At 39.7% G+C, this 26,290-nt stretch overlaps 1 protein-coding gene and 1 pseudogene across 1 annotated transcript in view; one reads left to right on the top strand and one right to left on the bottom strand.

Moving 5' to 3' along the window:
• The window catches only part of LOC127446600 (growth factor receptor-bound protein 2-like), a 50,027-nt gene extending 28,826 nt beyond the window's left edge, over positions 1-21,201 (bottom strand). The window contains exons 1-2 of the mRNA XM_051707649.1: positions 20,778-21,201; positions 15,970-16,216 (exon numbers count right to left, since the gene is read on the bottom strand). Of these exons, the coding sequence (XP_051563609.1) occupies positions 15,970-16,047 (78 nt within the window). The 5' untranslated portion in view covers positions 16,048-16,216; positions 20,778-21,201. The remainder of the gene's footprint in view (positions 1-15,969; positions 16,217-20,777) is intronic.
• A 1,168-nt stretch (positions 21,202-22,369) lies between these two features.
• LOC127445672 (melanin-concentrating hormone receptor 1-like) lies at positions 22,370-23,911 on the top strand (annotated as a pseudogene).
• Positions 23,912-26,290: the final 2,379 nt, after the last annotated feature.

Here is a 26,290-nt window from a genome sequence, read left to right as displayed (position 1 = left end):
TTTTGGTGCGACTGATTTTAAACTGGCTTTATTAAAGTCCCCGGTCACAATGAACGCGGCCTCAGGGTGCGCGGTTTCCTGCTCACTTATACTCCCATACAGTTCCTTGAGTGCCCGGTCTGTGTTGGCTTGTGGGGGAATGTACACAGCAGTGATAATGACTGCTGTGAATTCCCTCGGTAGCCAGAATGGTCGACACAGAAGCATAAGAAACTCCAGATCAGGAGAGCAGAAAGACTTGATAGAATGAACGTTCCTCTGATCACACCAGGATTTGTTGATCATAAAACATACACCACCTCCTCTAGTTTTACCTGAGAGGTCTTTCGCTCTGTCCGCTCGGTGCAAGGAGAACCCCGTGGGTTCAATGTCTGAGTCTGGAATCTCTGCAGACATCCAAGTTTCCGTAAGGCAGATAATGCAGCAGTCCCTTGTATCTCGTTGGAAAGAGATCCGCGCTTTCAGCTCACAGAGCTTGTTATCCAGAGACTGAACATTTGCCAGAAGAATAGAAAATCAGTGCTGGACATTTTTGACACTGATTAAAGTTAACATGCATCTGCATTACTCTACAGTTCAAAGACTGTAATGGAGATAGGTGTCACTACTGCAGCCATCTGCTTTGAGTGTTGAGAAGTTTACATACACTTAGGTTGAAGTAATTTTCACTCCACAGATTTAATGTTAGCAAACTATAGTTTTGGCAAGTCATTTAGGACATCTACTTTGTGCATGACACAAATTATTTTTCCAACAATTGTTTACAGACAGATTGCTTCACTTTTAATTGACTATATCACAATTTCAGTGGGTCAGAAGTTTACATACACTAAGTTAACTGTGCCTTTAAGCAGCTTGGAAAATTTCAGAAAATTATGTCAAGCCTTAAGACAATTAGCTTCTGACAGGAGGTGTACTGAATTGGAGGAGTACCTGTGGATGTATTTTAAGGCCTACCTTCAAACTCTGTGCCTCTTTGCTTGACATCATGGGAAAATCAAAAGAAATCAGCCAAGACCTCAGCAAAAAAAAAAAAAAAAAAAAAACTGTGGACCTCCACAAGTCTGGTTCATCCTTGGGAGCAATTTTCAAATGCCTGAAGGTACCACGTTCATCTGTACAAACAATAGTACGCAAGTATAATCACCATGGGACCACACAGCCATCATACCGCTCAGGAAGGAGACGCATTCTGTCTCCTAGAGATGATCGTAGTTTGGTGCGAAAAATACAAATCAATCGCAGAACAACCGCTATAAAAAAGCCAGATGACAGTTTGCAAGTGCACATGGGGACAAAGATCTTACTTTTTGGATAAATGCCCTCTGGTCTGATGAAACAAAAAATTTAACTGTTTGGCCATAATGACCATTGTTATGTTTGGAGGAAAAAGGGTGAGGCTTGCAAGCTGAAGAATACCATCCCAACCTTGAAGCATGGGGTGGCAGCATCATGTTCTGGGGGTGCTTTGCTGCAGGAGGGACTGGTGCACTTCACAAAATGATGTGGATATATTGAAGCAACATCTCAAGACATCAGCCAGGAAGTTAAAGCTTGGTTGCAAATGGGTCTTCCAAACGGACAATGACCCCAAACATACCTCCATAGTTGTGGCAAAATGGCTTAAGGACAACAAAGTCAAGGTATTGGAGTGGCCATCACAAAGCCCTGACCTCAATCCGATAGAAAATTTGTGGGCAGAACTGAAAAAGCGTGTGCGAGCAAGGAGGCCTAAAAACCTGACTCAGTTACACCAGTTCTGTCTGGAGTGATGGGCCAAAATTCCAGCAATTTACTGTGAGAAGCTTGTTGAAGGCTACCCAAAATGTTTGACCCAAGTTAAACAATTTAAAGGCAATGGTACCAAATACTAAAAAAGTGTATGTAAACTTCTGACCCACTGGGAATGTGATGAAAGAAATAAAAGCTGAAATAAATCATTCTCTCTGCTATTATTCTGACATTTCACATTCTTAAAATAAAGTAGTGATCCTAACTGACCTAAGACAGGGAATATTTTCTACGATTAAATGTCAGGAATGTGAAAAACAGAGTTTAAATGTATTTGGCTAAGGTGTATGTAAACTTCTGACTTCAAATGTATGTCTGTGCATGCTTTGCATTTTTCTAGTATTTAAAATCTGTTGAGGTATCAACTGCAATCAAAACAAATCTATAGAACACCTTGCTTTTAACATCTTAACATTAGTCTCCCATGTTATCCTAACAGCCAGGTGTTTGTCTGCAACTATAAGATAAAAGGATTCTGTATTTACAGAATATAACATTTCTAGTCATGTCTTTAGCAAAACATCAAATCTTCAACATTGGAGGCAGCAAATCCTTTTTAGTGGCATTCTACCTTGTGCCAGGGGCACATTTGGATAAGTGTCCTAATCCAGTGAAAGATATGCTAAAAATACTAAAAATACATAATTTCTAAGGCCTATGTCGAGGCACTACAGAGCACTGCAAAACTATATATTTTTTATAACTGACTAGAAGGTGGGATGTTTGAATGACTAGTCAAGTGAGTTAAAGAAGCTCTGTATAATTAGGATGCTTCAGATCAACAAACAACACAGAATGATTCCAAGAACATGCAGCCAGGGTCCAAAATTAACTTTTTATCCAAGGTGGCTGTAGATGAAAAAAATGACCAGCCAGTCAGATTTCTTACAGGCCAATTTTTTATAGTTTTTTTGCATTTTAAAAGTGAATTTGTCTGACATGAGAGACAGATAAAAAATACTGAATGTTTAAAAGTGAGATGCTTTTTTAAAGAATTTTACACTTATTATTTATGAAATATTTAAATGCCTGAAAGTTCATTTAAATTTTGTTTTTGTTTTTTCAGATTATTCACTTATTACAAGAAAACGTCTTGGTTACTGATGTAACCTCTGTTCCCTGATGGAGGGAACGAGACATTGTGTCGATGTAGTGACACTAGGGGTTCTATCTTGAGAGCCCCAATCACCTTTCCTTAAAATAGAAAGGCCAATGAAAATTGGTGAGTGGAATTTGCATGCCACTCTCCGCCCCGGACATATGGGTATAAAAGGAGATGGCGTGCATCAATCATTCAGATTTATGCTGAGGAGCCATGTCAGCGGCCGGTTCAGCGCTGCGGCAGGAGGGACACAACGTCTCATTCCCTCCATCAGGGAACAGAGGTTACATCAGTAACCAAGACGTTCCCTGTCTATCACTCACTCGACGTTGTGTCGATGTAGTGACACTAGGGGTTCCTTTAAGAAACGGTGCAGGCGCTAAACCGTGTCACGAGGCATGGAAGAGTGGACACGTGCAAGCTGCTGCGTGCCTCGCAGCAAGCGCTCAAACATGTCGTGACCTTCCAGCGAGTTAGGTAAGGCGTCTCCCTAGTCCCGTTAAGGGGGGAGAGGGCACTTACCCAAGTAGGCTACCGGCGGTGCCTTTCTTAATTTGTTGTTAAGCAATCTCCCGCCGAGCACTTTCTAGAATAGTGCTGGGAAGTGCTCTTCCCTCTCCAGGAAGGAGAGCACTACGGAGACCACATCCTGCCGGAGGGAGGTTAACATGTGGAGCATACCTCACATGGACTTACCAACGGGGAAGTACACATATGGAATGATGCCACAGGAGGACACTATCTACAGAGAGGGTACACAGCACAGTGGCCGAGACAGAGAAAGCTCTGACGAGGTGAAACCGAACAGAGGAAACTCATCATACAGGATTACCAAAGGGGAATCACCATGCATGGAGCACTGAGCCCAAGCACACAGGTTCACCTGAAAAGGGGAATATCACGAGTACTGGGATTGGTGGCGTAACTCCTCTGCCGAGTTCGTCACGGACAGTGCAAAAGAATTAAAGAGGCGTACAGGAAACTGTTGTGGACAAAAAGCACACATTATCACCTTTGAAAAAAGGGGAAAGACGCAACGCAAGCAGTACACCCAACCGGCCACCCGGTCTACCTGCTGTTACCGCGTAACACTCGGGTCAAAACAGGGTCTATGCGTAGGTTATAAACCTTGCAAAGGTATTGGCCATAGCCCAACCCGCAGCTCTGCATATGTCTGCTAGAGAGGCCCCCCTTGCCAGTGCCCCAGGAGGAAGCAACGCCTCTAGTGGAGGCGCCCAGACTCCCAAGGGGCGCGGCAAGTCCTGAGACTGGTTTGCGAGAGAAATGGCATCCACAATCCAATGGGCCAACCTCTGCTTGGAGACAGCTTTCCCCTTCTGCTGTCCTCCAAAACAGACAAAGAGCTGCTCTGAGCATCTAAAGCTCTTCGTGAGGTCCAGATAGATGCACAGGGCGTGAACTGGACACAGCAACGACAAGGCCAGGTCTTCCTCCTCTGGAGTGCTTGCAGGTTCACCACCTGGACCCGAAAAGGAGTGGTGGGAATTTTGGGCAAGTAACCGGGCCAGGGTATCAAGGTCATGTGAGAGTGTGCCGGCCTGAACTCCAGGCATTCACTGGTAACAGAGAGCGCCTGCAGGTCCCCCACTCTCTTGATGGAAGTGAGCGCCACCAGGAGGGCCGTCTTCAGAGACAGAGTGCTGAGCTCAGCCTGCTCCAGGGGCTCAAACGGGGCACTCTGTAGGGCAGGTAGGACCACAGAGAGATCCCAAGAGGGGATCAGGCGCGGTCTAGGAGGATTCAATCTCCTCGCGCCTTTGAGGAACCTGTTGATCAGGTCATGCTGTCGTGAGGGATTGCCGTCCAGTGTATCGTGGTGAGCTGCTATGGCAGACACGTACACTTCAAGGCATAAATGCACTGCTACGGCGCGCTCTACATGGGGAAGCTCGACATATCCCTTAGCTGCTCCGCCGTCGAGGGTAGTCAGAGTGGACAAGCCCGCGAAGCGTGAACGGTGCCTTCCATGACTCCGTTAGTGCCTCGTGCACTTCCGGGAAGAAATGCACCAGGGCAGAGCGCGGCCGTGAGTCGTGCTCCGAGCCTAGAAACCAATCATCCAGCCACGAACGCTCACGGCAGGGTGGAGGGTTCCACTTCAGCCCGATGTTCGCAGCTGCCCGGGCAAGCACGGCTTCCATCTCAGTGTCCGCCTCATCCTGTGCTCTACCACCCATGGGCAGGAGCTCAGAAGACTCATCCACTTCCTATAGCAGATGCCCACCCTCCAATGCCGCGACCGAAAGCTCATCCTTGTCACGAGCCGCAAACGACACATTAAACCCGCCCTGAGGCAGACCGCCTGCATCGCTCGACAGCTCGTCCGGACAGAACAAGCGTGCTGGGGATGGGAGGTCCGCGGGGGTTGAGCCGGCGGAAACACTCCCATGTGCACATCCAGATCGCCCGCGGTGCTTGCCGACCCAGCCGGCTGGGCATCAGCCCAGGACGGACCGGGTTGGGGAGCAGCCGTGGTGGCTCCTTGCTTCATGAAGAAGGAAGTGAGCCGCGACCGCAACGTTCTCATGGGCATGTTCTCACAATGAGAACACAACCCTTCCACGAAAGCCGCCTCAGCGTGCTGCCGCCCCAGACACTCGAGGCAGATTTCATGGGTATCCGGAGGGGAGAGATAACGGCCACATCCAGTAGCGCAAACGTGGAAGGACATTTTTAAAAAGTGTTTGCGCGAGCTCTTTTAGAAGGAAATATACGCTTTCTAACATACTCTTTAGCACCAGCAGACTCAGGCTGCCGAAGCGCCCAGGGGAAACACAGCACTCAACCGTGTGAGGGTGACCGTTGATATGCGGCGTAAGAATCCAGCAGCGTAGCAAATGGTAAGAGGACAAACACACAAGCATTCGGCTCCGAAGAAAAATCTGAATGAGTGATGCACGCCATCTCCTTTTATACCCGTATGTCTGGGGTGGAGAGTGGCATGCAAATTCCACTCGCCAATTTTCATTGGCCTTTTCTATTTTAAGCAAAGGTGATTGGGGCTCTCAAGATCGAACCCCTAGTGTCACTACACTGACACAAAGTCGAGTGAGTGACAGACAGGGAACTACATTTTAAGTACATATAACACAGTAACATTTCTTGGGTTATTTTGAATGAGTCAATTAAGTCTTAATTATTCACTAAGAAGAGCCGGCTCATAAGTGTCAATGAATACGTTAACATGGGCAGTTATAATCTAACTACCGCAGGTTTTAGTTTTTTGTAGCAACAGTCTTTATTTCTCTATCCAAGTATACATGACACTATGCGCAATCGAATAGGTGAAGAAAGGACTTCAGTTGAGGAATGACGTAGACAATTTCCGTTTGACATTTTGCATCATAGTAGAGCTTTGAAGAAGTCAGCTAACTAGCTTGTCAACAGCGAGACGCACATAACACGCAAAACAGCATAGAAAACTTTACAGCCATGTTCATTTCTTACTTTCTTTATGTGTTGATTTTGGTGCAGATCAGATGTACGTTATCCTTTGTGCTTATGGTGATGCCTGAAGGCAGAAGACGACGCTATTTGCTCCTGGATTGTTCAAACTATACAAGTTCTGCTTTGCTTCACTTTCATCCTTATAAACTCATAATAATAAAATTTAGAATGAGGAGATATGTTTTGAATAAATAGACGATTAAGAAAATATATGGTTTGTCAAAGCGATCACTGGCATTTTTATACGTTTGTTGTCTGAATACTTTAAACAGTTCTGCATCTATACCTGCCATTTGCTTCAGGCTGCATATTCATTAAAAATCATCTATGAATAGAATCCACATGAGATCATTAAAAGAAGCTGTTTTAACCATTTGATGATAATTGAAAGTACACTGGAATAAAAAAAGAATAGTAAGATTAACTTACAAGTTTTTGCACACAGTTTTTCTAAGTAATTCTTAATGGTATAAAACTAAGAAAAATCTACTTAACATTGTGATATAATATTGATTAAAGTGAGTAACTGAAACTTGACTAATTTAGTAAATTCAGTAACATTTACTTACAAATACGATGTGCTTAAATAAACTTTGTAAAATTTAAATAAGCATCTTATTAGAGCATTTACATTTTTAATTAACTTTAAAATCCTATGTTTAATCATGTACTACGTGACACTGAAGTCTCCCACAGGAAAATTTAGTGCATGCTATGTAGTAAATTCAACAACATCACCATGTGTTACTGGCAATAGAAACAAATCAACAGATACTTTTTTTTTTTTTATCATGAGAAGAAACTGAACTTAAGACTTCACAAAACAAGAAGTTACCAAATGTAGCAAAAAAAGTAACAACAAAAATTGTGTAAATAAACTTGCAAACAGTGAAACCATGCAAGCTCTTTAATTATTCAAGCCCAGTGCACGCTGGGAACATCAGCTTCGAAATGTTAAGTAACATTTACTTATTTCATTTACCAATTAAATATACTCAAATTAGCAAATAAATAGGGGTGTAAATAAGACAATATGATCTTATATCGATTCTCTTGGCCTGCGATCCGATATTTGCCGATACTTCAAAGTCAAAGATACAATTTCTATCTGATTTGATTCAGGGCCCTGCGATCGATATTCCGATATTACAGTTGTGCTCAAAAGTTTGCATACCCTTGGAGAATTGGTAATATATGTACCATTTTTAAAGAAAACACGAGTGAGCAGGCAAAACACATTTCTTTTATTTCTTATGGGATTCATATTCAACTGTAGGTTATAACAGAATGGCACAATCATAAAACAAAACATGGCAACAAAGAAAAAAAATGAAATGACCCCTGTTCAAAAGTCTGCATACCCTAGTTCTTAATACTGTGTATTGCCCCCTTTAGCATCAATGACAGCGTGCAGTCTTTTGTAATAGTTGTCTATGAGGCCCCAAATTCTTGCAGGTGATACAGCTGCTCATTCGTCTTGGCCAAATGCCTCCAGGTCATGCATAGTCTTTGGTCATCTTGCATGAACCGCACGTTTGAGATCTCCCTAGAGTGGCTCGATGATATTAAGGTCAGGAGACTGTGATGGCCACTCCAGAACCTTCACCTTTTTCTGCTGTAACCACTGTGCTTAGGGTCATTGTCGTGCTGGAAAGTCCAAGAACGTCCCATGTGCAGCTTTCGTGCAGAAGAATGCAAATTGTCTGCCAGTATTTTCTGATAACATGCTGCATTCATCTTGCCATCAATTTTCACAAGATTCCCCGTGCATTTAGAGCTCACACACCCCCAAACCATCAGTGAGCCACCACCATGCTTCACAGTGGGGATGGTATTCTTTTCACTATAGCCCTTGTTGACCCCTCTCCAAACATAGTGCTTATGGTTGTGACCATAAAGCTCTATTTTGGTCTCATCACTCCAAATTACAGTGTGCCAGAAGCTGTGAGGCATGTCAAGGTGTTGTCGGGCATATTGTAACTGGGTTTTTTTGTCGCACTGGCGCAGTAAAGTATCAAGTATCGTCGTATTTTGATCCTTGAAACAACCACACCGTATTTTTCCAGAGCAGCCTGTATTTCTCCTGAGGTTACCTGTGGGTTTTTCTTTTTATCCCAAACAATTCTTATGGCAGTTGTGGCTGAAATCTTTCTTGGTCTACCTGACCTTGGCTTGGTATCAAGAGATCCCCAAATTTTCCACTTCTTAATAAGTGATTGAACAGTACTGACTGGCATTTTCAAGGCTTTGAATATCTTTTTATATCCTTTTCCATCTTTATAAAGTTCCATTGCCTTGTTACGCAGGTCTTTTGACAGTTCTTTTCTGCTCCCCATGGCTCAGTATCTAGCCTGCTCAGTGCATCCACATGAGAGCTAACAAACTCATTGACTATTTATACACAGGCACTAATTGCAATTTAAAAAGCCACAGGTGTGGGAAATTAACCTTTAATTGCCATTTAAACCTGTGTGTGTCACCTTGTGTGTCTGTAACAAGGCCAAACATTCAAGGGTATGTAAACTTCTGATCAGGGCCATTTGGGTGATTTCTGTTATCATTATGATTTAAAAAGGGGCCAAACAACTATGTGATGATAAATGGCTTCATATGATCACTATCCTTAAATAAAAGACAGTTTTTTTGCATGATCAGTCATATTTTCAAAATCAATGCCAAAATTTCACAATTTCAGTCAGGGTATGCAAACTTCTGAGCACAACTGTATATCATACATTAATTTTTAAGAGCACAGCACATGCAGATTATATATTTATTCAGTTAAATCGCAGCATATTGCGGTTCAATAATCACACTAGGCCATTTCGCCATTTAAATTTGATTAATTGTGCATTCAAATGTTAATTTTCATCCCAAATACCTCAAATTCCTTGACATTCAATTTTATAGCTAATGCCATTTTTATGACTAGATTTAGTAATCTAAATTATTAATTTAGTAATTAGTAATCCGCATAGCAGAAATCATAGGGCCCTACATGTGGCGATATGAACCGACTCCGATCATTAAATTATTAAAAATAAATTCACATCCCGTGGTGTAAAAGTCCCATTACCACGCTACCACCTCTGGGTGTGACTATCATCATTGAATCTACATGACAGGGCTTCTCATGACAGTTAACTGTTGATGTTGTTTGACAATGCACAGCCGCCAGCAGTGACAAAACGATTCTAATTTGTGTATTTGACGCCTATCCCGAGTCCCAACAGATATGTTTTTGTACATGTAGCACAAACCTTGTTAGTGACACAGGCAAACAGTTACATTATACTAAAATATTTTCCATAAAGGCCATAATCATTATTGGTGTACACAGTCACATACTTGTAGATTACATTTCAATTTGATTTAATTTTAATATGGGAGGGACAATGAAACATTTAGTTGAATTTTTGATTCTGTAGCTTATGTTAAACGTAACTTAATATTGTATTTTCGTTTACCGTATATTTTAATAAAGAAATAATAATAATAATTTGGCTAGTCAGTTGAACAACTAGTCGACCATCCTGACCCATACCTAGCTCAAACAGAGATTTTTGATTAAACAGAAGAGTTATGTGAGAGAGGATTCCACTCATTTACCAGGTTCTTATGTCCTTTGATACAACTCCAACATCAACTCTCATGAAATTGGGAAAGTAGGGCAAACATTGAGAAAAACATCAAAAAAAAAAAAATTTTATATGCTGCCTTTGGGAGAAAAAAAGCACCAGCATCTAAAAAGATTTAAGATTAAGCTAAGTGCCTTGGAGTTAAATGTCCCAAACAGAAGCCAAGTGAGGAAGATCAAATCCTATCCCACAGTCAAGATGCAGATACAGTAATTAGCTTAGATTTCCAGGCCAACCATTCCATTGTAACAGACTCTTGGGGCTTGGGGATATCCACAACACATTACAAGCAAATTGTATTTCCCACGGGATATAGGCTATTTTTTCCTTTTAAATTAAAGGGATGCTCTCTTTCACGCAACACATACAGAGTCTACGATCAGCCAGAACAGCACAATCAGAAACATCCCTTTTAATATAATCCACTTAAATCCTCACCTCAAACACTCAATTAAGTCCTGTTTTACCACTGTTATACTGTTGGGGCAACTGATTGCTCTGAAAGCATTGGCTAAAATCCTTAGGCTACGTCTACATTAATCCGGATACATTTGAAAACGGCGTTTTCGTTTCAAAACACTCTCCGTCCACACTAGCGTTTTCCAAAAGTTGCTCATCCACACTGAAACATCTGAAAACGCTTACGTCCCTGTACTGCACACTTTGAAATGTCGCTGCAATGTCGAGGAAAGGCACCAAGTTTTTTAAATGGATGGACAATGGGGTGGAGTTGTTGCTGCGGGTAACGCTAGACTATAATGTTGCAAAAGTGAAAATGTAGACTGGGAATCATGCCAAAACCAATACGGCGAAATATTGGACCGCTTCAAAGAGCACTATCCTTCTGATGATGCGGCTTACCCCCACAGTAAGGGCAATCTCACAAAACTTATTACATATCAAACTTATTATACATGACTGCATCCCATGACTAAAAATGCATCATCGTTTTCGGAAGCCTCCGTTTTCACAGTCCACACTACAACACGAAAACGGCGTTTTCAAATGTATCCACTTTGGAGTGCATTTTCAAAAAACGGCGTCTCAGTGTGGACGGAAGGCCAAAATGGAGAGAAAAAGATGCGTTTTCAACGCAGTGTGGACAAGGCCTGAGACTCATAATTGCTAACTGCCTCTAGCCCAGGATTGGTTAGTTTAGGTTTTTTTTTTTTTTTTTGCAGGCTTTGCCACAGAACAGGGAAGGAAAATACCAAGACCAACTCTCTCAAGTCCCTTACTTCCTCCTTCTGAGGGGTAAAGTCAACGATGGAAAGCCAATATGCACAGAGGACAAAAGTTTGACACAATTTGATCTGCTAGAAACAGCAATTATGACAACTGATAAGAACAGCAGCTTGCTTTGTTCAGATAAAACTAACCTATCATAGAGAAACATTATGACTCATGAGATTACACACAAATTCACAAAAATATAAAAGGTAATGTTTTTAATTTTTGCACCACTAATACCACCAAACAGAACTGCAAAAATAATAGCAGTTTTCAAAAAGGTTTCTGAACACTTCCCCTGTCTGGCATTGGTCGGGCAAACAATCCTGCCCCAAACTCAAAACATTGGTTGAACCAGTTGCTATGTCAGGCTGGTTGGGATGATCAAACAATTAGCAATGTTTGAAAAGCTCAACAAAGCCACAGTAGAGGGAAATCAACCACACTTGGCTTACTAAAAGTTTCCTATTCACAGTAAACAAGGATGAGAAAATACTTTAAGATTGAAAAAAGTACACACTCTTAAGAATTGCATCTCAAAATTCAACACAACAAAAAAAAGTGTTTGCTGTGAAAAACCACACTGAAATATCCCAAAATTATTTTAACATGATTTCTCTACCTTTGTCAATAAGACAACCAACAATCATGCAAAAACATTTATATCACATTTAATATATATTGTCAAAGGGTCATTTTTTACCAGGACACAAGAATGGATGTACAGTATCACTATTTGTATGTGTTTAATGTTTTTCTAACAAAGCTCTACTTTTAGATCCTTGGTTCCCAACCTTTTTTGAGGCAAGTACCCTTCATCAACACAAAGCCAAAGATGTGTACCAAAGGCTAAATATCATATATATATATATATATATATATATATATATATATATACATTTTTTTTTTCAATCATCATCAACAATAAAAAACCAGGCCAATGAAATGCACATTTAGAATAGACGAATGCTGTTAATTATACAGGGCACAGGGATTTCTAACTTGTGGGAAATATTAATTGTACCAGTTTTATTTTATTGTTTGTTTTTCATCATTTTGGTTGACAGTATATTAACATGTTAAAACAATACACATGCAGACCTAACAATATACACTACCGGTCAAAGGTTTTGAAACACTTGACCGAAATGTTTCCCATGATCTTAAAAATCTTTTGATCTGAAGGTGTATGCTTAAATGTTTGAAATTAGTTTTGTAGACAAAAATATAATTGTGCCACCATATTAATTTTAAATTAATTATTATAAATCTAAAATTTAATAAAAAAAAAAAGTTTTTGAAATTGATGACGTGGACCAAATAATAAAGAAAAGCAGCCAATAAGTGCCCAGCATATAGATGGGAACTCCTTCAATACTGTTTAAAAAGCATCCCTGGGTGATACCTCAAGAAGTTGGTTGAGATAATGTCAAGAGCACATTTCTGAAAATTCTAGGCAAAGGGTGACTACTTTGAAGATGCTAAAATATAACACAATTTTGATTTATTTAACATAATTCCCATAGTTCCATATATGTTATTCCATAGTTTTAATGACTTTACTATTATTCTAAAATGTGAAAAAAAAATTATAATAAAGAATGAGTAAGTGTTTCAAAACTTTTGACCGGTAGTGTATATAAGCAATATCACACGAGCAAGAGTGCAATATGGCCCTATATTAGCACTGCTGTAAAAAATGCCGCAGGCCGAGTGCCGTAGGTAGTCACAGCAGTGCTGATTTAGGGCCACATAGCACAGATATTGCTTACAGTGCATCCGGAAAGTATTCACAGCGCTTCCCCTTTTCCACATTTTGTTATGTTACAGCCTTATTCCAAAATGGATTAAATTAATTATTTTCCTCAAAATTCTACAAACAATACCCCATAATGACAACATGAAAGAAGTTTGTTTGAAATCTTTGCAAATTTATTAAAAATAAAAAACAAAAAAAAATCACATAAGTATATGACACTCAAAATTGAACTCAGGTGCATCCTGTTTCCACTGATCATCCTTGAGATGTTTCTACAACTTGACTGGAGTCCACCTGTGGTAAATTCAGTTGATTGGACATGATTTAGAAAGGCACACACCTGTCTATATAAGTTCCCACAGTTAACAGTGCATGTCAGAACACAAACCAAGCTATGAAGTCCAAGGAATTGTCTGTAGACCTCCGAGACAGGATTGTATCGAGGCACAGATCTGGGGAAGGGTACAGAAAAATTTCTGCAGCATTGAAGGTCCCAATGAGCACAGTGGCCTCCATCATCCGTAAAGGAAGAAGTTTGGAACCACCAGGACTCTTCCTAGAACTGGCCGCCCGGCCAAACTGAGTGATCGGGGGAGAAGGGCCTTAGTCAGGGAGGTGACCAAGAACCCGATGGTCACTCTGACAGAGCTCCAGCATTTCTCTGTAGAGAGAGGAGAAACTACCAGAAGAACAACCATCTCTGCAGCACTCCACCAATCAGGACTGTATGGTAGAGTGACCAGACGAAGCCACTCCTCAGTAAAAGGCACATGACAGCCCGCCTGGAGTTTGCCAAAAAGCACCTAAAGGACTCTCAGACCATGAGAAACAAAGATTGAACTCTTTGGGCTGAATGGCAAGCATCATGTCTGGAGGAAACCAGGCACCGCTCATCACCTGGCCAATACCATCCCTACAGTGAAGCATGGTGGTGGCAGCATCATGCTGTGGGGATGTTTTTCAGCGGCAGGAACTGGGAGACTAGTCAGGATCGAGGGAAAGATGAATGCAGCAATGTACAGAGACATCCTTGATGAAAACCTGCTCCAGAGTGCTCTGCCTCAGACTGGGGTGAAGGTTCATCTTCCAACAGGACAACGACCCTAAGCACACAGCCAAGATAACAAAGGAGTGGCTCCGGGACAACTGTGTGAATGTCCTTGAGTGGCCCAGCCAGAGCCCAGACTTCAACCCGATTGAACATCTCTGGAGAGATCTGAAAATGGCTGTGCACCGTCGCTCCCCATCCAACCTGATGGAGCTTGAGAGGTCCTGCATAAAAGAATGGGAGAAACTGCCCAAAAATAGGTGTGCCAAGCTTGTAGCATCATACTCAAGAAGACTTGAGGATGTAATTGGTGCCAAAGGAGCTTCAACAAAGTATTGAGCAAAGGCTGTGAATACTTATGTACATGTGATTTTTTTCATTTTTTATTTTGAATAAATTTGCAAAGATTTCAAACAAACTAATTTCACATTGTCATTATGGGGTACTGTTTGTAGAAATTTTAGGAAAATAATGAATTTAATCAATTTTGGAATAAGGCTGTAACATAACAAAATGTTGAAAAACTGAAGCGCTGTGAATACTTTCCGGATGCACTGTATATACAACAGTTCAATGAACAAGTACATTTAAAAAAAATTAGGAAAAACTGAGTACGGTCACAAAAAACACTTTTGGTCATGGAACTACTTTTTTATGCGACGGATCAGAATCTGCCATTGCTGGTTCAAACCAGATGATGCGTCCAAGCCTCTCAAAAATATAACTTCAGAACTACTAGTATCACCGCTTGGGCTGTTTCTAACATGTTACTGGAGAAACAAAGATGTGTGTGTGTGTGTGTGTGAGAGAGAGAGAGAGAGAGAGTGAGAGAGAGAGAGAGAGATGGAGCATGTGCAATCACCTGCTGATGATGCTGTAGTCTGTAAGTCAGCTTTCTGAAGATATTGTAATTTTGGTGAAATGCATCCTATTTTCTGTTTTGTTTCTGGCACCATTCTGAAAAACTCTAGAGACATAGCAAAATCCAATTCTTTTCACATACTCCCTAGAACCTGCTCCTTACCCCCTCGGGTATGCGTATCCCCAGTTCTGGAATCACTGCTTTAGAAGATAAAAATATTATTTTCAAACCGTATGGACCAAAGCCCTTGATAGATGGACCGTTACTGACCCTCTGCTACTGTTAAACTTGGCACAACATCTTTATCCCTTCATGTGTGTGCCAAAATAGACCACGCCTTATATTGCTGAAATGTAAAATGAAGGTCAAAAAGGCAACGTGTGATCATCCTCAAGTTGGCAGCAGGCAAAAGTAGGGAGCATTTACCAACACTGCTGATTAAAAGTTGTCTGGAACTTTGAGAATGATGTGGAGCTTTGAGGCCTTGTTTTTTGCTTGATGAAAGGTTCAGGGGCTGAAATAGCTGATCCATGGCCTAAATTAAATTATAGCAGGATGGCAAGCACTCCTGAATCCAGTCCAAAGCCTTATGAATGGAGATGAATTCTTGGAGGGGCTGGGGGTTGGGTGTGGGTTGTCAAGGTGACAGACCTTGGTTCAGAAGCGGGCAACAGCTTGAATAAGCCTACGTGTGCTGTTTCATTATGATACAGGCCACATATTTGATCTAATATTTAGACTAATATTTATGTGCCATTTAGTACAGTTGAAGATCACTTGAAATTCACTGACACTGGATGCCCTGCAGTACTTAAAAAGCAGCCAGTTTGTGAGGGTCAAAACTGATCACAATGTCATTGAGATTATGGTGACAAACTCTGGTATTTATTGTCTTGGTCACACCAAAATACTGACACTGATTAAAGTTTATGTTTCTGTATTACCAGTGGTAAAACAGGATAAACCGATCAGCTGGTTTAGAGGCTCATGTAAATATCATGGTCCTCATAGATTAATCATACAGAAGGACAGGAATGAAAGATGCAGAAGTAATTTATTACACTGACTTACCTTTAGAATCTCTCCTCGATTGAAACTTAATTCATCATCTGCAGTTGCTTTAAAATCGTACTTGGCTATTGCTTCCATGACACAAATTGTGTGGATACGAGACAGATATAGAGATCCTGAAGACAGTGTCTCTAAAAACAGGAGGTCTTTCTAACAGACCTGACCAATCAGATTCAATCTCCTAATTTTTGTCCTTGTTCCAGCTGGCCATGTACTGAGAGATCTTCCTTAACTGGGTGCTGTCAACCTGCAGATGGACATAAAGGTTTGAGCCACATGTAGTTGTCTATGAACAATGCAAAAAGAAAATTTTTGGCTTTTCAGATCTGGTGTGAAGCAGTTTTGCAATTGATACACTAAATGCTATACGCAAATACAAAGGGACCGAAATAACTGGGTCAAGCTGACATATTCCGGCTACCGACTATAAGCCAATAAAAGCAATGAGATGTAATGAGTGATGTGTTGGTGTTGCTGGATGCTGGTGGGATCTCAAATCAAGCAGATCTGATAAATTTTTAACAATAACATACAAAGGGCTTTTAAACATCAACTAAGAACAAGCACCAATTCTTTATTCCTGAACGCAATGCGTCATTTTTTACACTGGATATACAGTCTTTTGCAGCCCAAAAAAGTGCTGCGTTCAATAAGCGCTTTGCACAAATTAAGCTTAAAATGGCCAACCATTTTTAGTGGGGTTGAAACACCCCATTCCTGAAGATTATGGAGATTTGGCCTTCCATGAGGATAGTTCAATCAGGAAAAACGTAAGATTTGACATAAATCATGATATATCAGGGATCCCCATCATTGTTTTCGTGTCTGCTATATTAGACCTAATTGACGTTTGATTGCTGTTGATGGATTTGAACTTTTCACGAAATCGCACAAACTCGATTGCAATGTTAAAACCAATGTAAATTTAAGTTGATGTTATGGTATGATCTTTTTATTACTAGTAATGTGGGAAAGAAACACTTAATACATTTTAAGTAGAACTAAACTAATAAATTAATACAGAATGTGTTAAGCATTGTAAGTAATATTCATGTTATTACAAGTTAACTATATCTATATCTATATCCAAAGTGGAATTCAACTGATCACAATGTACGGTCAGGACATTAATAACGTGAAAAATGAGTATTGCAATTTGAAAAAAATATTCAGAACTTCTTAAACTACTTCAAAGAGTTCTCATCAAAATATCCTCCACGTGCAGCAATGCCAGCTTTGCAGATCTTTGGCATTCTAGCTGTCAGTTTATCCAGATATTCAGGTGACATTTCACCCCATGCTTCCTGTAGCACTTGCCATTGATGAGGCTGTCTTGTTGGGCACTTCTTACGCACCTTACAGTCTAGCTGATCCCACAAAAGCTTGGTGGGGTTAAGCTCCATTACACTCTTTTCCAATTATCTGTTGTCCAATGTCTGTGTTTCTTTGCCCACTCTAAACTTTTCTTTATGTTTTTCTGTTTCAAAAGTGGCTTTTTCTTAGCAATTCTTCCCATAAGGCCTGCACCCGAGTCTTCTCTTTACTGTTGTACATGAAACTGGTGTTGAGCAGATGAAGCTGTCAGCTGAGTACATGGGAGGCATCTATTTCTCAAACTAGAGACTCTGGTGTACCTATCCTCTTGTTTAGTTGTACATCTGGCCTTCCACATCTCTTTCTGTCCTTGTTAGAGCCAGTTGTCCTTTGTCTTTGAAGACTGCAGTGTACACCTTTGTATGAAATCTTGAGTTTTTTTGGCAATTTCAAGCATTGTATAGCCTTCATTCCTCAAAACAATGATTGACTGATGAGTTTCTAGAGTTTCTTTTTTGCCATTTTTGACCTAATATTGGCCTTAAGACATGCCAGTCTATTACACAGTGTGGCAACTCAAAAACAAACACAAAGACAATGTTAAGCTTCATTTAACAAACCAAACAGCTTTCAGCCATGTTTGATATAATGGCAAGTGATTTTCTAGTACCAAATTAGCAATTTAGCATGATTACTTAAGGATAAGATGTTGGAGTGATGGCTGCTGGAAATGGGGCCTGTCTAGATTTGATAAAAAATGACTTTTTTCAAATAGTGATGGTGCTGTTTTTTTAAATCAGTAATGTCCTAACTATACTTTGTGATCAGTTGAATGCCACTTTGGTGAATTAAAGTACCAATTTCCTTCTGAAACAGCAAAATCTGTACATTATTCCAAACTTTTGGCTGCCAGTGTACATTTACAAGTTTTATTTGTGTACCACACTGTGATTTGTTCTCTGTTTCGTTGTGAAATGTTTTTATTCCCACTAAGAAACATAAAAGTACATTGAATTTATCTGATAAGAGAAATGACACTGTATAAAATGACATTTGATATAATTACAGGACAACTCGGTTAACTTCAGCATCTGCGAAGATCATCAAAATCTAGCACTGGTGCTGTCAATATTTTCCCGGTTTAAAAGCATAATTACTGTTTACATTTATAAATTAAACATGTTAAACAAGTTTAAGTTTAAGAGCAAAGTATATTTGACTCCTTTCTGAAACAGAAAATATGATTGGTTGGAAAAGATCCCATACGGGATGCTGAAACAAATCTTCTGATTTGATTATAAGCAGAGTCAGTAGTGTGTATCTTGCCCATGCCTTAAACGTGCTATATGTAAGATTGACAACAAGCATTTGAAATGGGTACTGCAGTCCAAATTCAAAATTTTGGAGAGTTGTCTGCCCCGCCCCAGACTCGAAGCTCATGCGGGTTGCCAGAATATTGACATGCAAATTAGCCAAGTCAGCATCAGTTTTAAAGGATTTCTGGGCTTTAAGCTCTCTCCATCTTCCAAAGGCATCTCCAATATTTATCCTTGTTTTACTACACCTCTGGTCATGGTGGTTTTTAGACAGATGGCGAGGCTTTTTAGGTCAGGTGGAATATGTTATCTCTGATCCAGTTTGTTTGCTGGCTTCCATGGCTGCAGCACGCAGTGTTGTAGTGATGGGTCGTTCATGAACGATTCGTTCATTTTGAACGAATCTTTTATGTGACTCAGAAAAACGAGTAGTCTCAGAGAGTGATTCGTTCATTTTGTGTTGGCCGCGCATGTGCATTGCGCAACCTCCATTCGTATGTTATGTCAAAACCGCATAGGTGCTGTACGGGAAACAGAAATGATTAGTTCACCTCTCGAGTCTTCTGGTCCGAGTCGTTCGTTCTTTTGTCACGTGACAGCCGTATACGCTATGCATTGCTCACACAGGAAACGGAAATGATTAGTTCACCTCTCGAGTCTTTTGGTCCGAGTCGTTCGTTCTTTTGTCACGTGACAGCCGTATACGCTATGCATTGCTCACACAGGAAACAGAAATGATTAGTTCACCTCTCGAGTCTTCTGGTCCGAGTCGTTCGTTCTTTTGTCACGTGACAGCCGTATACGCTATGCAGTGACAAAAGAACAAACGACTCGGACCAGAAGATTCCAGAGGTGAACTAATCTTTCTGTTTCTCATAATTTGTCCTTGGCTGCATTATCAATTTTTCCTTATTGGGACTATAATCAAAGTTTGCGTAAGTAGATGTGTTGGGGGGGATTTGGCTATTGAAAATGTAACCTTTTAATTTAATTCTGCTCGAATGAACGAAATGATTTGAATAAAGATTCATTCATTTTGCTGAACGAGACTCAAAGGTTCAAGTCAGTAAAATGATCCGATCTTCCCATCACTACAGTGTTGTTTGCCTGCAAACTTGTTTAAATCTGGCAACCCAGTGGTGTCGAAAGACTATTAGTGAGTGGGCAGTGGCGGGATCACACAGGCCAAAACATAAACAGAAATTCCGGCCCAGAATGGAAACTTCAAAATAGAATATACTGGCTGTAGCATTGGTATCAGCCAGTATTTCAACTTAGCATGTTTCCTAATTCTCTAATTATATATTATGGTCATTTTATGATTTAGTACAGTAAATATATTACATATAGCACCTTTAAGGTCAGCGGGTTCCACCGCTCAATGCTTGAAGGGAGAATCCCTTTCAAAGTAAAAGGTGAAAAAAAAAAAAAATTGTTTTTTTGTTTGTAAAAATACACTAAACGGCCTTATATAGTTAGTATTTTGAAAAGTTACGGGTTAAAAGCCAGCTCGTTGTTCTGGAGGCCTTTGATCCGTATCTTCGTTCATTTTAGGTAAGCATACGCAAAATCCTTAGAAAAAATAGGTGGTCAAACGGAGTATACGCAAGACCGCATTACTGCACGATCGGTGAGAACGGCACAACACCGCTAGGCGACGCGATACACTAGAACGCTCGCATTATAATCAAGTATGCTGTCGACACTGCAGGCATGGTAGTTCAGAAGTTTGCAATACAACTCAAAGTGAACTGCGGACTCAAATGTGCAGTGGGCCCCGTTTGCTGGTTGGTCATGTAGCTTGCTTGTAGCGTACACTGTAGTAGAATAGGAACATTGTAGTTTGACATTTCGCTCGTTTGCAGTGTAGATGGGGTACTGCTGTAATACTAACTATAGCCTAAATATTTAGCGTTAAAGGAATGGATTCATTTGATGAAGAATAGGTTGTGATGGTCGGATCCTTTGTTTTCTAAACTTTTCAGCCTAAAGGATCACTCATCAACAACCCCAGAACAGAAATGTTCTCCTTTCGCCACAGTTGTATCTCCTTTTTCTCGACAGCTACATTTTTTTCTATCCAGCAACCGCTCGATAGCTGTTCAACTGAAACGAGTCAAGCAGTTTTTTTCTTACATGTATCTTTCCATCTGCTGATTAGATAATGCAAACACTTACCCACATATAATCTCTGTCTCCAATCCTCTTTACACAGCAAAAAAAGAAAAAAAAAAAAAAAAAAAAAGAAAAAGAAAAAAAAAAGCTTATTATTAAATTATTTCGAAATTCGGCATTTTTACAACTGTAAAATGTTACACGACTGTCTCTCTTTTGCCCTGTTTCAGTTCATTTTTCCGACTCCGAAGCAGCTCTGGGAAAAGCAAGCTGGCTGTTAATTTCCGCTTCCTCCGCAAAGCTGGGAAAGGTCCAAATATAAACTTCGCACACAGAATAGTTAAAATGCAACTACACAAATCGACAGCGGACTCAGAGATGTTATTCTACGATGCGTTTCTTGTCATCTAAACCTTTTCATCTCAACAGACTTTCAAACTGTAATAGAGATTGGCATGAAACAGGAGAGATGTGGTCGTTCCAGCTCTCCGTCAGTATAATGCAGCATTACGCACACACATGAGCGGAGCGACATCTAGTGGCTAAAGGAAGAAAATACTGCATAATACTGGACAGGCTGCACTCTCAGCCTTATTTATGCATAAACATTTTCAGGACAATTATTAACATTTACAGAAGTTAAATATATAACTAAAAATAAACAACGTGAAAAAATAAGGAGAATACACATTCATACAAGAGGAATGCAGATTATACATTTTCAGAGCTATAACAGGAACATTGGAATAATGTTGTGGTTCTCTACCAGGAGACCGGGACCTCAGCAAACGTTCAATGGAGCCTCAAGATTACTTAAAATAATTAAAAAGTAGTTATATTTAAATAATAGAACTTCATTAAAATACCAAAACACGCTAAAAAATATTGTGAATATTGTCTTGGTCAAACTTTCTATATGTTTAGGGATAATATTATTATTATTTTTTAAATAAGCTACCAATTAAATCTAAATGTAAACCTAAATTTTAAATATAAAGCAATATATTTAATCTTGGCCTATATGTAAATAAGGGATTTCTATTAAAATTAGAGATCACTAGTCTGTCTAGTGGCAGTTCTCAAAGTGAGCTATAGAGAATAGCTATTATGTTACACTGCGAAACAGACCAATGATCACCAACAACAACGCTTAAATGCAGTACAGTTGCAATTGTTAGTTTGCTGCAGTGGTTAGGACACACAAAGACGTTCAAACCTTGCATCACTATTTTAACAACTGCAAACTTTTAAATAAATATGAACACTGCATGCACTGATGGGAAGAGGCGCAGTTTCCATTTATAACAGGTATCAGCTGTTGTCCAAGGACAGTCAGTTAGTGTTCATCTCTGCAGAGACTCCAGACACTTGGCTGTGGATGCTGCCTGCTCTTCGTCTCAAGTAGTCTCAAGCGCTTCAAACAAGTTTTCCGTGTTTTCATCTTGAAGTACATTTGTAAAGCCCTGGATTATTCTTCCGTTTTGCATTTGTTCATTGCGCACAGCTATGTCATGTTTACTGTTTGAGTAGCACTAGATAAGTAGTAAGTGTGAGACGCTGCTGTATGTGTGACTTTCAGTGCCAGACTAACAGTTTTTAGCTGCTTTGTTCGATCTGCTGTAATCTACAGAGATGTTTCTGTCACAATTGTCTTCATGGATATTTCGGAAGACTCGTCTAAAAACTCAACTGTGCCTTTGTTTAACTCGTCGGAACATTTACAAGGTAGGCAGATATTGCAAAGAATCAAATACAGTTCGGTGGATAGCAAATTCACTTTGTTTCTCAGCGTTACAGCTATGAAACAGGACTGATATTTTATGCTTTTTTTTCACCAACGAGGAAATGTGTACTCATCACATGTAGCCTATACTACTACTACTACTACTAATAATAATAATAATAACACTAATAACAACAACAAAACAAGACTATTATTTTATTTTTATAACAACAAGAACAACAACAATGATCATACTATTTATTATTATTATTATTATTATTATTAATATACATACATATAATTATTATATTAATATAATAATAATGTTAGTAATAATTATGATAATTGTTATTATTATTTTTATTATTTGTGGAACATATTAAATAATTATTTTGCAATGTATATATTGATCTTAATAAATATAACTTGTATATTTATACATATATCAGATCTTATTTTTATGTGCATCATTGTGTGCTTAGTGACCATGAGGGATCAGTATGGAAATGCCATCTTGCTCAGTATTTTTGGGACCATATGCGTCTTGGGCATCATTGGCAACTCTGTTGTCATCTACACTATCATTAAAAAGAAAAAGTGCTAGGCTAAAAAGACAATACCTGACAATTTAATATTTAATCTCTCTATTGTGGATTTGCTCTTCCTCCTGGGTATGCACTTTCTCATCCATCAGCTCCTGGGCAATGGATCTTGGTGTTTTGGGGCCACCATGTGCAAAGTCATCTCTGTTTTAGATTCAAACAGCCAGACAGTGAGCACCTACATCCTTACAGCTATGACCCTGGACCGTTATGTGGCCACCGTCCACCCCTTCCGCTTCAACCATGTCCGCACACCCTGTGTCGCTGGCACTATGGTGGGGATGGTGTGGATGCTCTCTCTTCTCTCCATCACGCCTGTCCTAATGTACACTGGCCTCATGCCTCTTCACAACGGTTGGGTGGGATGTGCTCTCCTGCTACCAAATCCATCCACCAATATATGCTAGTTCCCAATCTATCAGTTTGTGCTAGCATTTGCCCTTCCACTCATTGTTATCTTTGTGGTGTTTTTCAAAATCTTAAAGCACATGTCCACCATGGTGGCTCCTCTATCCCCGAGGAACCAACAGGTACGCAATAAGAGCGTGACCCGCATGGCTGTGGCCATCTGTTTGGCCTTCTTCATCTGTTGGGCTCCATACTACATCCTCCAGCTTGTCCATCTGGGAATACAGAAACCCACTGCCTCATTTTATAATGTCTATCACATTGCCAGTAGTATGGGCTATGCTAACAGCTGTATCAACCCTTTCCTCTATATTATTCTGAGCAAGACCTTTAAGGGTCAGTTTATCATAGCTATCCAGCCTATGCAAAACCACTTTCAGGTCAACCCAAGCACCACAGAGGCAAGTGTGTCCCTCTGACTCACCGCAGAGTGCCAAAGACATTGTCATAGTGACGGCTCATAGTAGTGCAGGTCTAAATCAGTGAAGGCTTGAGTGCCAGGATTGAATTTTTTCTTGGACAAGTTGGAAGATACTTAGAAGATACACGTAGGCTTATGAAAAAACATGGGAATACAGAGCACAAAAGAGTGACTGACAGTCCGACTGAACAGTTTAGAGGCAAGTCAAGAATTTTTGAGCAGCTCAGTAAATATTGTACGTGCTGACAGATAACAATGCCCAAACACATCAGCTACCTGTCATTAACACAATGTTGTACTTTATTGCTGTACCTATGATTTTAAAGAGATTAAAGAGACAATAGTGTGTAGAGAGATTAATTAAAAACAGTGACAAAACATCAGATTAACATATTGTCTGTGTGTGTGTGTCTTTACATTATGTACTCATCATCTCTAAATAATGAGCATTCTACTTGACATATAACAGATGTAATTATGTTTAGTTGTAACCTAATTTCATTTATGTGGTCCACTGAAATATTAAGCGGTGTATATATTGTGTCTTTTGAAGTAAGCACTGAGTATTGTCACTGTGCTTAATTTTTTATTGTGGCAGTTATTTTGGAACTTCTGCTTTACATTGTTAGAAAATGTTAAATTACACACAATTATAATTTGGATTTAAGTGATTTTTTCGATGTTAAAATAATTTCTCATATCCCAGTTTAATATGCAGAGACAAATATAAGTAAGCCATTTGTAAGTTCATTTCCCCAAATGTAAACCTTTTCAAAAATGTACTGTTTGCTTGAACATTTCTCAAAACATTCGCGACAGGAGGTTTCTGGGGCCGAAAGGACACTGCCGGTATGCAAGAATAGCTGCAGGTACTGTGACGTTTTTCACATTATTGGCGGGACAGGGTACCAGTGCTTATCAGCTCACTTCGAGTGCTGCACATTGAATGGATGTTATATTAAAGGCACAGCACATCAGATTTTCCTTCACTTCTTTAAATGGATGTGACAGGAAATGCACAGTGCGTCTGATTTTTGGAAACATTTTAGTACTTAATATATTTATATACTCATAACCCAAACCCTAAAACTAACCCTACCTATAACAGTACTGAGACTAAAACTTGGACCAAAACTTTTTTTTCAATTGCTTCTTTGAAAAAATGTTTCTGGGATGTGTTGTCAAAGGTACAACAAGGTCAATAGACTCTATGGACAGTCTACCGCTTTTAGCCTCAGTGGCCACCGCAACTTCCGGTGCAGTGCCAGAAGCAATCTTTGTCTACTGTTTCAGTGAGTGCTGTCAGCATGACTTTTTACACTCGCTGTTTGCAAGATCTTCCATGGATTACAGTGAACGATGTCAATCACACTGTGAGACTGGCATCTGTGTTTAAAGCTTCTGGAACTCATCAATAAAATGTTAAGTTTTAATATAATATACTAAAATGTTATGTTTACTATAGTTAATAATTACAGTATGTATACAGTATATACTATAATATAATTAGTTGTGATCGATAGTTAATCGAAATATGAAGAGTTTGCTACTACCATAGCTTGCTATCAGAGAATGCTACACCGGAAGTTTACGTAGCCACTGAGATTTTAGAGGAAATACATAGGCAATACGTGTGCATTTCAGGGTCTTGAAAATTATTCCACATATTGTGTTTGAATATGGGTGGAAAAACATTCAGAAATAATGCTGACTTCATGTGCTATTGGAATTATCCTACTTCTGAAGTGGTAATTACGAGTATGTCGTGTTCAAATGCTTTTTTGTCTGAAAGAACATAGTCATACATTTTTCTTGAGGAGCTTTTATTTAGACACCATAACACAAATTACTCAGTTAGCTTGCTGATGATAATGCAGTTTGGTCAAATACAAGCCATTTTACGGTGTAAAAATATATAACATGCATCAAATGGTTGCTGATATACATAAATGAATATGACCGAAACGGCAAGCGCTAACAATTAGCTGTATTTAGAAAAATTATTAAAAATCTGTCGTTCACTACAGAAACTTTACTCCTCCGCCTTGTTAAAAGTTTACGACTCCTCGTAATCACAGCTTGAGGAGTTGTTCACGTGCAATTTCTGAGTGGGAATGTCTTATTTCTGATCATTCTGATAGCACATTAAGGCAGCATTACACACCGATTTCCTGCATTATCATTTTGCGAGTTGGAGGAGTTCTACCTGTTCGACCAATGGAAGACAATCAGAGTGTTTAGGAAACCCTTTTAACAACTCATTATTTTGTACTATAGAGCGCAAGAGTAGTAAAAGTGCATTAATTGTCTCAGTGGACAAATTTATATTTAGTGAATAGATATAAACCTTCCAAGACAGACATATCATGAGCTCAGAGCAAGGCCATAGATTTGGTTTGAACATTGGGGGGAGGGGGGTTTG

The sequence above is a fragment of the Myxocyprinus asiaticus genome, chromosome 9 (assembly GCF_019703515.2).
Source record: "Myxocyprinus asiaticus isolate MX2 ecotype Aquarium Trade chromosome 9, UBuf_Myxa_2, whole genome shotgun sequence".
NCBI lineage: Eukaryota > Metazoa > Chordata > Actinopteri > Cypriniformes > Catostomidae > Myxocyprinus > Myxocyprinus asiaticus.
The sequence above is the reverse complement of the archived record's forward strand: the minus strand, read 5'-3'. Positions and strand labels throughout refer to the sequence as shown.